Genomic DNA, 14,734 nt, shown 5'->3' with positions numbered 1-14,734 from the left:
CGTTCAAGTTTATTTATGCATCTCATATTGCACTTTCCCTTTATACTTGTTATCAATAGGTAAATATCGGAGCTCTATCAGGGAGAGGCAGATTGCATACAACACATATCATCGTACGTCATTGGTGGATAATGTGCAATCTTTCTATTCAAAACCGTGTAGTGTGCAACAGAATTTCCAGTATAATCCTGAGTCTGCTCACTTTCTGCCCAGCAAATATAACAGCCATAGATCGGATTGTGGTGCTCTTTTGCAATCTGAGGTTCCTTTTCAGCAGGATATTCATGCAGCAGAGTGCAAGAACAACTTATGTAAATGCCATGCTTTAAATTGCAATATTTGTGGGCCCGCAAGGAGGTCATGTGGTACGGCTAATTTTTTCTTGGGATCAAGAAAACGAAAATTTGATACCTTGGATCCTTCCATTAAGGAATCTCGGATTAGCACTGGTACCCTTGTAGATATGCTGCCTGCAAATTATCTGAATGGTTCGATAGTTGTTGATCAGATTTCACAAGAATTTTCTCTTTCACCAAGTCAACAAGGTCTGCCTGTTCAGCTGCCATGTTTGGAACAGTGGCCTAAAGCTAGTGTACATAATGAAGATATCTCAACTGCATCTTGGGACCGGAAAGCTAACAGTATAATTACAGAAGATTCCATGAGAATTAATCAAAGCAAGAACTTGAATGCTGCATTTTGTGAACAGAAATCAAAAGGGGCTGAAGGGAATGGTGATACTACAAATGATGAATTCAAAGAACCACCTGAGATAAGTTCTAAAAGAGTGCATCTTTGTGTTGAAGAAAAGACCAGTGATGAAAAGGAGGAATCGAGTCAAGTAGGCCCAAAAGCTGGGGAGCCTCAACAAGCAAACTGTGAATCTACTGCAGCTTCAGATGTTTATGACTCGGTGTTGGAATCTGAGGAGACCAATATACAGAATACATCTATGGATGAAAATGACTCGGGGTTGGGATCCAAGAATATCAAGACACCGAGTACCTCGATGGCTGATTCTTTCACAACATCTCAAATCAAAGAACATTTGTTGAGTTTTCCTCGACATAAGGTTTGTACATCAAGATTGCACTGCTATACTAATTTTTATTTATTTATCCTATTTTCCCTTTCCTTGGATTACATTTCCTTGGGGAGTTCTTCCATGGTCTATTTAGCTCAATGACCTCCCGAAACTGGTTTTGCAAAATGACCCTCTAGTGTATTTATCATTGATCTTAACACTTGAGATCATTTATGATTTATCCAAAGGACCCATACTTCCATGATGTTTTATAATACCAAATCCTTGAGTTTCTATGTTCATAGCATATTGTTAGAATAAATGGTTTGATCAAATAATAGAATCCTAATATAATGGATGTTTTACGCAGGAGATATCAGGACACACAACACCTTCAATTAGTGATACCACATGCCAGTTGTGTTTTATGGATAAGCTGTTGCTCTCCCCTGCACCCATATATTGCTCATCTTGTGAGACACGGATTAAGCGAAATGTTGGATATTATTGGTCGGCAGATGAAGAGGGCACACACCATTGCATTTGTATGCGATGCTTTGGGGGATCTCGTGGGGCTAATATTTCAATACGTGAGGGTTCTATTTCCAAAACAGACCTGCAGAAGGCAAAGAATGACGAGGAATACGAGGACTCGGTAAGTTAAGTTTCCATTTGTCATTTGGACACCACTCCCTCCCCAAAATAAACATCCACAATGAAAAAGGCACACGGTTTAGAAAAATGTAATTATTACACTTTTCTATTAACTATGACAATTTTACTCTTAATAGTAGAGGGAATAATGAATTTTTTTCATCTCATAGTTAATGGTAGAATTGGAAAGTAGACACTTACTTTTGAAGGTGGACACTTATTTTGGGATGGAGGGAGTAATATAGATCATGACCTTGATAAACTCACCGGCTGCTGTTTTCTACAGTGGGTGCAGTGTGATAGATGTCAACATTGGCAACATAGGATTTGCGGTCTCTACAATAACGAAAGACATACAGAAGGGGAGGAAGAATATATTTGTCCTAAATGTTGCTTAGAAGAAATAGAGGACGGAAGGCGTGTCGCATTACCACCGACTGCTGTTTTGGGAGCTAAAGATCTGCCGAGGACCAATCTCAGTGATCATATAGAGCAAAGACTTGCTAGGCGTATGAAGCAAGAGAGAGTAGATATGGCAGAATTTTCTGGAATAGAATTGGGGAAGGTAAGAAGCAAATTGAGAGTTCTTTTTTTCTACTTCAATTTTCTTGTCTTATGCAATTAAGCTGGTATTAGTTTATCATGCTTTTATTGTACGCCAATCTTAGTTTGTTATGCCTGCCTGGTATTAGTTCGTTTTTATTTTGTGTCCGTCTTACGTGTTCCTGCTCCTTATTGTACCCGAGTCTTGTTTCCACACACTCTGCTGCTACTTTTCTCGCTTGTATCCTTGTATTTTGTTTTTGCAAGCCGGGAGTCTTCACGGAAACAACCTCTCTACCCCTTTGGGTAGTGGCAAGGTTTGCATACATCCTACCCCTAGATACTACCTCTGTGTGGGATATCCTAGGTTTGTTTGGTTAGGTTTACGCTCTATAATTTAATTCATGGTTATATATTGTATGTAAACTTGTGACCAACATACATTTGACACTTGTATATTCTGATACTAGCAAGAGTATGGTGTGTCAAAAAGTTGAACCTTTTTGATTAGTTTTCAGTGGAAGTAACAGAAATCTAGCATAGCTTCTTCAACATAATCCTTTAGAGTGCATTTGGTATCCAGAAAGGACAAACCGAACCGGATAGAACAACTGTTCAGCATTTGGGAAGACAGAACTGGACATGACATAATAGATAAAATGACCAGTTTACCCCTTATCAGTTTGTTTATATATTTTGATTAAATATGTAATTTATTAAATTATAAAAAAATATTTGTTTTTTATAACAAAATATATCATTAGAAAGCCTTTGTCAAGATTAAAATGACACCAAAATAAAAAGTTCATGTAGTTTCCAATTTTTATATTATGCCTTTTCTATATTATTTTCTTATTATTAATATTTAATAGGTTACATAAATTATCAAAATATAGAAACCGTATAAAAATAACATTTTGAGGATAGTAAAGTGAAAGTTTAAAGAGCATAAAATACAATAAAAATGAATAAAATGTAAAGAGGGAAGCGTATTTGCTGTTTTAGAAGAGAAATAGGTTTTATCGTTAAAATATAGGTATGTAATACCTTGTTCCATGGGGTGAGAGTGGAACAAGCTTGTTTCTTTCTGTTCCACATAAAAGTACTGTCAAACGTGGAACATTCTGTTCTGTCCTGTCTAGCGTACCAAACGCACCCTTAATGTCGTAACATTTAATATTATCGATTTTCAATTTTGTTCATGTTGACAGGTACCTGTAGCAGAAGATCTTGTTGTCAGAGTAGTGGTATCTGTTGACAAACAGTTGGAAGTGAGACAGCAATATAGAGATATACTTGATGAAGAAGATTATCCGGCACAATTTGCATACAGATCAAAAGTAAGATGAGCTATTTTGTGCTTCATGTTTGTGGTAGTATGCATTTAAAAACTAGATTCTAACATTCTTTTTTGCAACCAGTTAATTTTTTTGTTCCAGAAACTAGAAGGGGTGGATGTGTGCCTCTTTGGAGTGTGTGTCCAGGAGTTTGGATCAGACTGTCGCGGCCCTAATCATCGTTGTGTATATATTTCATACCTTGATTCAGTCAAGTACTTCAAACCAGAAAGAAATACCGCAAGTGGTGAATCTCTTCGTACCTTCGTTTACCACGAAATATTGGTATTTTTCTTTCCATCTTTGTTTTGAATCATATATATATATATATATATATATATATATATATATGTTTATATACGGAAACTCACACACACTCTCACTGTGAGGCTTGAACTCTTAGGTTGGGATCTACTATTAACCTGGATTCTGTTGGACCAATGACCCTTTAGCGTTCTTTTCTTCTTTATAATCTGTTATCCTTGTCTTGTAGGCATTCTAAGCGTTTACATTGCAGCACATTCTTGAACGATGTAATAAAATTTTCTTATCTTTTGATCATCAGATTGGATACCTTGAATATTGCAAGAAACGCGGTTTTGCGACCTGTTATATATGGGCATGTCCTCTTATAAAAGGGGAAGACTACATCTTTTACTGCCATCCAGAGAAGCAGAGAACACCAAAGCAGGATAAGCTACGGCAATGGTATGCTCCTATCTCTTACTCATAAAGAAGCCCAACTTAAAACGGTCATAACTTTTGATTCATTGTGAGTTAAGGGGTCCACAAGATTCGTTCGGTTTGAAAAGAAGCCCATTGCAGTTTGGCACATAATCCTTTATTTGGATCCCCAAATCCGACTTCAAAGATTTTTTCCCTTCATTTTCTATTTTTATTTATTTCAGTAAAAATAATCAGATAGCATGAATACTCATTTTTTTGATCTTCACGTCTTCATTTAGGCAAGAATCAGTTATAATTGACTTTCAGTTTTTGAATTTCGTGATTTTTGACCACCTGCCAAAACTAGATCCACCGTGTGTGTTCTTGCTTCCGGTATGTGTCATTTATGGCTCCAGTGGCACTAATTAGAAAGTGTTAGTTTCAGTAAGCAATATGTGCTTGTTTTGTGTGTGCATAACCTTACCTGAGGTCATTTCCTTATGCAGGTACAAATCAATGTTACGAAAGGCAGCGGAAGATGACGTTGTGGTGGACAACACTAATTTATACAATCAATTCTTCGTTCCCACCAGGCAGGGAAATACGAAGATAACTGCAGCCCGTTTGCCATATTTTGATGGCGATTATTGGTCAACGGCTGCTGAAAGTATAATCAAGAAACTCGAAGAAGAAGAAAGTTCTGGAGGATTGCGTAGTAGGTTACCTACTAAGAGAACCTTGATAGCCATGGGACTGGAGAACCCTGATGTTGTGACGAAGGATGTCTTAGTGATGCAAAGAGTAAACATTCTAACTTCTTATTTACATCAACTTTATTAAATTTTATCAACTTATATTAAACTTCAAGTCACTGGTCTTCATGGAAACAACTGCTCTACTATTTGGGGTAGAGGTCAGGGATGAGTACATCTTACCCTCCCTAGACCGTACCTCCAGGTGGAACATTTTGGTTTTGTTTGGTTTGGTTTTCAACTTTATTGATGTTATCATTTTTGGCTTTCCTTCATTTTTGTTTTCCTCTTTCCGCAGCTTGGCGAAACCATTCTGCATTCGAAGGAAAACTTTATGATTGTTCGGTTACAGTACATGTGTACATATTGCCATGAAGTAATATTATCTGGAAGCAGATGGTTCTGCAATCAATGCAACAAGATTCAACTATGTTCAAGGTAAAATACTCTTCATTGTTATCATTCTGCTTTCTAAGGCCATGTTTGGCAACCATAAGCCAACATATTTTTCGAGCTTATTGCAAAAGCCCTGTTTGGGTAGGCATAAGCTAGCTTTTTACCTTTTTTTTTCTTCCAAATTTCTCGATTGATTTTTCAACATGTCCTTTTAGGTCATTTAACATTGTCATCTTCCTTATCCGTTAGTTCTTACCAATATGACTAGCTTGAAGCTTATCAGCTAGTTTGCTGAACATAGCCTAAAATATTTATCATTCACACTTTTGATTGTTCGTTATCAGATGTTTTAATGGTGGTAAACTTCTTTCCGGGAGGAGAATGCATACATGCCATTCTGGTAAAGTTAGTCGACTTTCAGAGGTAAGCTATGTTATGAAAGATCTTCCCTTTCCCTCCAATATCTTGTAGCGTGATCAAATACATGGTTAATTGCTTGATTCTTTTTTCAGGATGTGTTGAGCAATGTACCTATTGATACCAAGGATGGTGATGATGCGCTTGTAAATAATTTCTTCGAGACTCGAGATGATTTCTTGAACAAGTGCCAGAAATCTGAGTATCAGTTTGATACACTTGGCCATGCCAAGTATTCCTCTATGATGATCCTATATCATTTCATGAACGAGCTTAAGTTAACTCAGCCTTCGACAAAAGCTATCTCCAAAACCAGAAGTGATAAACATAAGCAAAGAGTGATGATGGTAATAAATGAGCAAAATTTGCAAATTATAGAATGTTGTTCATCATCTATTATGTTAACAAAATGCAAAAATTTCCTATAATCCTATCCTAATCTTGTTTTGCCTTGTGGGTCAGCTCAACTGGCAAATAAAGACTAGGCCTTGGGGATCCTCCCTATAGGTTGCCAGTTTGTGTCTCATTTGGGCCACTGGGGATTTCCATAGCTGTTATCTTCAGGGGCCATAGGATTAGTCGAGGTGTGCGCAAGCTGGCATGGAAATCCACCGTTACAGAAAAGGATTTATTGTCCTAATCTTGTTTTAGTATTATTTTCATTATTTTAATCCCATGTTGTATTGCAGATAAAGGCCAGTCTAGATGCTTTAATGCATGCCTCTAAATGTAAGAGCATCCAGTGTTCCTACCCGGATTGTCGGACCATCAGAAAGCTTCTCCACCATGCTTCTATATGCAGTGTCAGGGTTCGTAATGGTTGCAAATTTTGTGAACGAGCGTGGTGGATACTAAAGGAGCACGCACAAATTTGTAAAGATTCCAATTGTAGAATACCTCGTTGCATGTGAGTCCATATGCTAATCTTTATTCTTGCTACTTGTTTCTCACACTCTTGTACACGCCAGGGGTCTTCCACGGAAATAGCCACTCTACCCTTTGGAGCAGAGGTCCAGTCTGCGTTTATTTCACCCCTGGACCGTACTTCCGTGTGGGATTTACCGGTCCATTTGGTTTGGTTTTGTTGCATGTGAGTCATGATAACAAACACTTTTACAATTCTTACATCTTGCATAACATATTTCTATGGAAAAATAAGTATCCTCTAAGGGTCAAAACATCTTTATGTAAATTTCTCATTTGTGTTCTTGAGATCATTAGAACTGTTTCCCTGTAACACAGAAGAGTTGACATATATATAGATTCTAAGAAGAAATAATCTGCTAACCTACTTTTCATTCATACTGATTCTTCAGGGACATAAGAAAGCACCGAGCAACACTTTCATTGAGCTCTGAGAATACACAAAATGCAACGAAGAATAAGCAGTTAAGGCATGTCGACAGCTGATATCATTTGATGGATAAAATGGCCTCTACAGTGAAGTCTATAAAAACAAGAGGTTGAAGTTCAGTTCTGTATAGTTAACCTGAGTGGATCAAGATTGACTTCTTTTTGGTACATGCATACAAGTTATGATTCTTTGCTACGTATATATACAGGGTTGGGAGAACCTGCATGTCAAGATAACGGAAGGGCTAACTCTAAACCCTCTGGAGATGTATTGAACAGTAGGTATGTATGTATGAGAAGTTGTTCATTTGTTTCATTTATTTGTTCGATACCAACAAAAAGAGAAATCGAGAATAGAAAAAACTTAGCAAACCTAAAATGGAAATTATTTATGTGGCTTGTTGAAAGTTAATATAATTGCTACAATTATCATAATGACTGAGAGTAAGAATTACAAGCAAATGATACAAAGACATGACTTCATTCAACCAACCACCAACACCACACCACCCCGGGGCCCTAAAACACCCACAAAACACCAAGCAAAAAGTGTGAAAAAACCTAGGCCCAGTAGCAGATTAAATGTACTGAAGAGGTTACTATCATATCCCTATGACTACACAGCCAATTAACAGACACTAAACACAGCAGACAACTCTTTGATACCAAAAAACAAGAGTTGCTATCACCATTGCTTTACGGATGTAATGCATCCATCATGTAGAGATAAAAGTCCATAGCTTTCTTCCTATTGAAACTTCACCTGGATGTTGTACCTCATCTTTGCTATTCTCAACCTCTTCCTCCTCTTGAGCTTCAGGGGTTCCAATCTCGTTATCACTGTTGGCACGCTCTCTATCCTGTTGCAGCGTTCTATTCAAGATCTTGTCTTCTGCAACTTTACTCTGAGAAATAACATCCAACCAATAAGTAGATGCCTTAGAGGCCACTTTAAGTTAAGAACACGTCTAGCGAACTTGTATATAGTAACTGATATGATAACATTCAAGAAAAGTTAATGATTTGAGATATCTTGAATCCACTTCAAATTAAAGAATGGATCTATCAAACAAGATATGCGATCTAACATCCATTTTGTTTCTAACATGAGTTAATAATGGATGTTAGATCTCGTTGATATGGTTTATATGCACCTTCAGACACTCATCAGCTTGAGAATCTTCAGGATAGTTGCCATTAGCAGAACTTGTTGAAGGTCCACGTTGGAAGTTCGAGTCTGAGACTCCGCTGTTTATTCGAACACCATCAACTCCCTCTTTGCTCGAGACACCATCAAATCCCTCTCTTTTACTTGGGTTAGACAATGCTCCAATGTTATAGATTAGAGATGCACTGACTAAAAACAAAATGCAGATTAGTAACAAATGCCCAAAAAGTACATATAAATATATAATCCCATGAATAGGTATGTGTATATATAAAGTAAACCAGAAAAAGGAAAGAGAACAGGAAAATATTCAACCTAATCTATCTTACCTTTTATTACAGTGCATGCTTTAATACTTTTAAGGTTTCTTTGCCTTTCAAGATAGAAATCAAGGAAACTCCTCGATTTCTATAGTCTACTAATTTCTGATCGTTGCAGATACATTTATTGTTGATACATTGTTTGGTTTCATACTCGTCATTGAACTCAAATAAAAAACATGACCATCGAGCAGATTTTATTGATGCATATGTGAATTAAAGAGATGCAATAGAGATAGATACATGCACGACTCAGGATCGTCCCTGAAAAGCAAACCAAGTTGTGCTAATCTGTGGTAGGAATTTAACATGACTGTCTCTAGATTTTGGAGAGATTCAAACAAAATCTTGAATATATAACATATATTGTATGCATAAATCAAATCTAATAATGTGACCTAAAGCGTGATGATTGTTTGTAAGCTTTATGGAGATTCAGAGTGATTTATTTTTACTTACATCTTGGGTCGCCAAAAGGTTGAATCTTTTCTGTTGAGGTGCTTCTACAACCGGGGTGTCTTTCCATTTCCTGTTCCTGTGATCCCAATTTGCAACACTATCAGAATCTTATAAAAATCTTCGAGGTACATTTTGGGATGTAGTCGTACCAGAAGCAGGAGATTTTGAATTAGCTACGTCTAGGGTCTTATTACAGTTTGGTTTTTCGGGAGTACCCTGAATAGCCTCCTTCAAATAACTATCAGCTATTCTTGGAGGTGTAAAGGTTTCCGCTTTATTTACTTCTAGAGACTGGAGGTCAGTTAACGTAAGCTCAGAAATCCTCTGTTTACAATCAATACAGTCTTTCTGCTTCTCAACCAACGAAATGAACCGCTCCCTTTCCTTTTCGCGCAGATAATTTTCTATCTCTGTCTCTCTATTCTGCAATATGGTTTCAAGTGCTTGTTTCTGCATTTGGAAGTCCGGAAGCATCTTGGAGTTCTCTGATGTTTTTCAGCTAAAACAGATTTCTCATGATTCGTATTGGCAGCAAACGAACCGTTAGCCAGCTTGAGAGCTTCAAACTCCCTTTCTACGTAACCCCGTGTTTCCAACCTCCGATTCTTCAATCTTTCCTCTTGTGAACGGTTCCATTTTTTCATCCTTGCGTCCTGTTCGGATAAAGATTCTAATTCAGTTTGGATCTCGGTTTTTTCCTCATCCAGATGTTCCCATAACTTTTCAAACTTCTCCCTCTCCTGTTTCAGATCATCCCTTTCCTTCGAAAGTGCTTCAATTCTGACTGCAAACGATTTCTCGTCTTCTGTTACTTGTAATCGTTCCTGCTCTTCAATTATCTTCGACCGTTGTTCTTCAATTTCGGTCCTTAATTTCTGAAGCTCCGCATTGAGAAATCGAGCGACTTATCCTTGTCAATGCAATGCATATCTATCTGTTTCTTTTCAACCCCTCAAAGTTCTTCCCTTCAAATTCGAGGGATCTCTCCCTTTCCTTCAAATTCTTAATTCCTGTTGTTTCTCCTTCAATTTGTCCGGTTGCTCATATCATCTGAGTGGATCCTCATCTGCTCATTATCACGCTCATGCGCTTCTCTCCTAACAAGACCAATCACAACATTCGCATGTGATAAGCTAATCATGACCCGCACAAAAAGCGTGACGATCTGGGCATTGTCTCGGAGAGAGGCTCGTACTACTTCGCTATCCGTCACCCACGAATATTTAGACAATATGAGAATCAACTTCTGATATTTGTGAAAAAAAACACCATATAAACCAACTAATGGCTTGAAAGTGACAAACGGATGGTCTAGAAAAGCATGTATCATCATGCATTTGTCATCAAAATCTACAGAGAAATCTGTTTCGACTTATAACTAAAAAAACAAAATTATCTGAACTATATTATAAAAAATACTTATTAAGCATTAGATATTGCTTATTAAGCATAATCCCTTAAATTTCAATTTTACAAGTAATTACTACACCGTCCAACCCATAATAAGTGTCCGACAGTTCTATTTATTTTGTCTCAAAATAAGTGTTCGGTTTTGGAAATAGATAACTAAATTCTCAAACCTACCCTTGATTAATACATAAATATTTAAAAGTTGTGAAGAGAGAGAAATTAACTAAGGGTAAAGTTGTAATTTGACAACAATAAAAAATTGTAATAATCATGTATGTCCAAAACCGTGCCTAATCTTTTATTATGAACACTTATTCTGAGAGTACTTACGATTTTTAAAATTATTTAAATTTCATAAAATTAACTAATAATCAACTTACAAGTATTAATCATCATATTTACATCATTATATTTATTCAAAAGAAAATGCTTCATTATTAAAATTAAAATAAATTTCATTTTCATTTGAAAATCCAAAATATAATATGTTTTCAATTAAACAAATTATACCATAAAATTTAATATCGATATATTTTTTTGGGTTTTGATTACCATCTAAACAACAATAAAATATAAACTATAAAATAGAAAAACACATGAACATAGTTTTGCATAGAGAAAGATAACAGCTTCAATTTCAACATTTCACTCTACAAATTGAGCGATAAGTAATCACTTGTCACATATCCGTTATGTCAATCAATCACATGAATACATATTATCAATAGAGATGACAACGGAGTCGCAGTATCAGGATCGATGATCGCAATCTCCATCTCTGTTGGAGGATGAGATTTCATCCTCATTCCTATTGAAAAACAGGGATCCTCATCGGAGAATTGGGGATTTTTCCCTGTCTATACAATTTAATTTTTTTCGTAATGTTTTTATATAGTATGTATACAAATTCCAATTTTATGTTTAAACGGCATGTAATGCTAAAATATTAATTAACCAGATTTTAATTGTGGCATTTGTGTAAACGTAACGTAAAAACGTATTTTAAACACAAATATATCAATTATATTATTGTACTTAAGTGTGTGTTTGTGTGTGTATATATATATATATATATATATAGAGAGAGAGAGAGAGAGAGAGAGAGAGAAGTGGGTTATTATACAACCCCTTACATTTGTACAACCAATACAACTCAATCTCAACCGTCTATTTAATTTGATGAATATGTAATTTCATAKAAGTTTTGATTGTTTTCTAATATAAAGTATTTATCATAATTAATGAACCGTATTCATCTTCCATAAATATTTATATCATAATAAATAAACTCTCATCATTTCCATAAATATTTTAATTTATTGGTTGTACAAATGTAATGAGTTACATTTGAAATAAACTCTCTTTTTATATATATATATATATTTTATGCACATAAAAATGTATATAATTAATACCCGGGATCAGGTATCAGGTTTATAAATGAGTTTATAAATTCGGGGATTTCCCATCTCCAATCAAACCGGGATCAGGTATGAGGTTGACCGTTCATGCTTGATGCAGTGTTTTTTTGCCATCCCTAAGCTAAACATGAATTTGAATAAAATAAATTTTAAATATATAAAATTTAATTTGTTTTCGTTTCATTGGTTGGACAAAAATGAGAAGTCAAATCACGAATAATAAGAATCATGCAGCTTAAAATAAATAAGAAATCAAACCCTTTTTTTACTTCCTTTTCGAGCTCAGAGATCTTCACCATTGATGCTTCTTCATCCATCTCTCCACCGTTTGCAGCAAATTCCGTTTCCCTAGGGCTTGAATTGGGATCCGAATTGCCAGATCCGGATCCGTTCTCCTCCAAACCCGTAGAAAACCAACCCAACAACACCTTATTTGGCGTAAACATTATAATTCTCCCGAATTTGCGAACTGTAAATTCACAGTTATAGAGAGCAACGGCAATCGAATTTACCAGAAGAAATCTCTCACTCAGAATACTGATATAATGGAGAAAGGGCTTAAAATCCCACCGGACGTGAAAAATCCACAAATTCCGGTCGACGGAAGCAGCTGGAATCCGGCAATGTCTTCAAACTATTCCCACCGGACGTGAAAAAACTTTTAAATTCCGTTCGACGGAAGGAGGTGGAATCCGGCAACGTCTTCAAAGTAATCCCGGCGGACGTGAAAAAACTCCTAAATTCCGGTGGATGGGAGGAGGTGGAATCCGGCAACGTCTCCGATTCCAAACTAACTCTCTTAACTCAGAGTGGGTTGGCGCGGATCACCCGCTTTATATATCTTTTATTATTAAGACAGCGATTCAATATCATGAAATTACTATTTTGGGCTTCGGTTTTCTATAACAGCGTCTTGTTGGTCTAGGGTGTTTTTGGAATTTCAGCTAGCTTCCGTTGGAGACACAACATGGCTGGTTTTGATTAACCTGGATATCTAACCCGTTATGCGAGCCGATTAATCCCAGGACGACTACCTGCTTTGCAATAGCCCGAAGTTACCGCATTTGAACCTTCATGGCCACAAAAAGATTTTTATTCCTCCTTGGATTTGAACATGAGACTTTAAAATACTTTTGACCTTTGCGGCAAAGATCTTAGTGTCTACCCCGAAGGTAACACCTCAAGGCTCAACCCTCTTACTGTCTACTTGGAAAGTTTCATCCAAACATATAACTCAGTGAAAATATCCAAGTATTCCACATTTAGATAATCTTTCATTCATCAAGTCATGTAAGTTATCAAATACCATCATAAAATCATTCAAGTTCCTAAGGCTAACATTTATAGACAAAATCCCAACAATTATGATTTTTCGTAAAATACGAAGATAATGAACCAAAATGCATATAAACTGTCCTAATACGCATTTAGTTCACAAAGATTCATTGGTATCACCTCAAATGCATAAAACTTCACCAAATATGAACGTATGTCCAAATCACCAAATAGTTGTGTAATACTTGAAATTAAAGCATGTAATAGCATCATAGAACGCATTTAGGCATGTGTCTAGTTTTACAAAGCATTTAAAACTCATTTGATACGTTTTTTTTAGAAAACCTACAAAATCAGTAAAAACCCAAAAATGAAGGTGATGAACTTGGATCATGATCAATACTTGAAATCTTGATGTTTGGGAGTTTGTACACACTTGGAGATGAACAATAAATGCACCGTTATGTCTTCAAATCGGTTTAAATGAAAAGGCTAAAATTTATGTGAGTGCATTAATTGAGAAGATGACGACGGTGAGAATCTAGAAATCAAAACCCTTGTTCACTAGAAGAAACCGAGACTCAAAGTGTAGATAAAGCCTCAAAATGGGTGTTCTAGGTTATAGAGATCAAAGTAAATGGAAAAGGAGAGGAGTCGATGAAGTAACAAATGAGCTCAACGGCCAAAAAATTCGTTTTTGAATGAAATTTGCACAAGCCCCTTTTCTTAACTTTTTGCCCACATTCGTGCCAGTAAAGCGCCTATTTTCACTTGTTTTTCATACCCAATCACTACCAACCCTCAAAATATCTTATTTTTATTATTCTAAGAGTAAAACAAAGGTAAATATAAAATCTCGATATCTTACTTACTTGGAAATTTCCGGATGTTACAACGTGATTACTTAACTAAAGAAACTAAAACTTTAATGGGCTTGAATCTTGATGACCTCCTGTGTCATCTTCAAGAACATATTTATAGATGCCGATGGTGCAATAAAAAAAGTTTATATTGTCGAGAGAAAGATTCACTTCGCAGAGCTTAATGCAACTTTTTTCTAGTGTTTTATTATATATAATGTATTTTTTTTATTTTAAAAGAGAAAAAAAAAGAGGGAAAAAGACCGAAATGCCTCTCAGGTGAAGGGCACGACTGTAATTCACTCGGATTTTTATGAGTAGGTTACTTTTTAATTGGTAAATATTTTTTTTGGATTAAATCTCTAATTGCATTAATAACACTTGTGATCCAAACTTTTATTTTTCATTACGAATCGGACATATTTTTAACACTGCCTTCACATAAAGTAAAGTTAGTCTTTACGAGTTGTTCTCTCAAATGCCATCATTTTACGTATTTCATGTAGACATGTGTAAACTTTTACCCCTTCCTATATTTTCTAAATAAACTACAAAGTAAATTTACGTATATATTATTTCGTACCACCTATCTGACATGCATACAGTAGCGGTGTGCACGAGTACACTAGCGACATAAGATCTTGAGGGTAAAAAAAACTACAAAATCTAAATTCATATT

General features: G+C 35.9%; 1 protein-coding gene across 1 annotated transcript; it reads left to right on the top strand.

The window, feature by feature from the left end:
* The first annotated feature begins 1,009 nt into the window (after nucleotides 1–1,009).
* On the top strand, nucleotides 1,010–7,147 carry LOC112513034 (probable histone acetyltransferase HAC-like 1). The gene is made up of 12 exons (XM_025119156.1): nucleotides 1,010–1,072; nucleotides 1,395–1,679; nucleotides 1,965–2,243; nucleotides 3,433–3,561; nucleotides 3,643–3,843; nucleotides 4,124–4,266; nucleotides 4,731–5,025; nucleotides 5,275–5,414; nucleotides 5,717–5,795; nucleotides 5,885–6,136; nucleotides 6,479–6,598; nucleotides 7,106–7,147. The coding sequence occupies exons 1-12, from the start codon at nucleotides 1,010–1,012 to the stop codon at nucleotides 7,145–7,147; spliced, it is 2,028 nt and encodes a 675-aa protein (XP_024974924.1).
* The last annotated feature ends 7,587 nt before the right edge of the window (nucleotides 7,148–14,734 follow it).

The sequence above is a fragment of the Cynara cardunculus genome, assembly GCF_001531365.2.
Source record: "Cynara cardunculus var. scolymus isolate 2C chromosome LG 5, CcrdV1, whole genome shotgun sequence".
Lineage (NCBI taxonomy): Eukaryota > Viridiplantae > Streptophyta > Magnoliopsida > Asterales > Asteraceae > Cynara > Cynara cardunculus.
The sequence above is the reverse complement of the archived record's forward strand: the minus strand, read 5'-3'. Positions and strand labels throughout refer to the sequence as shown.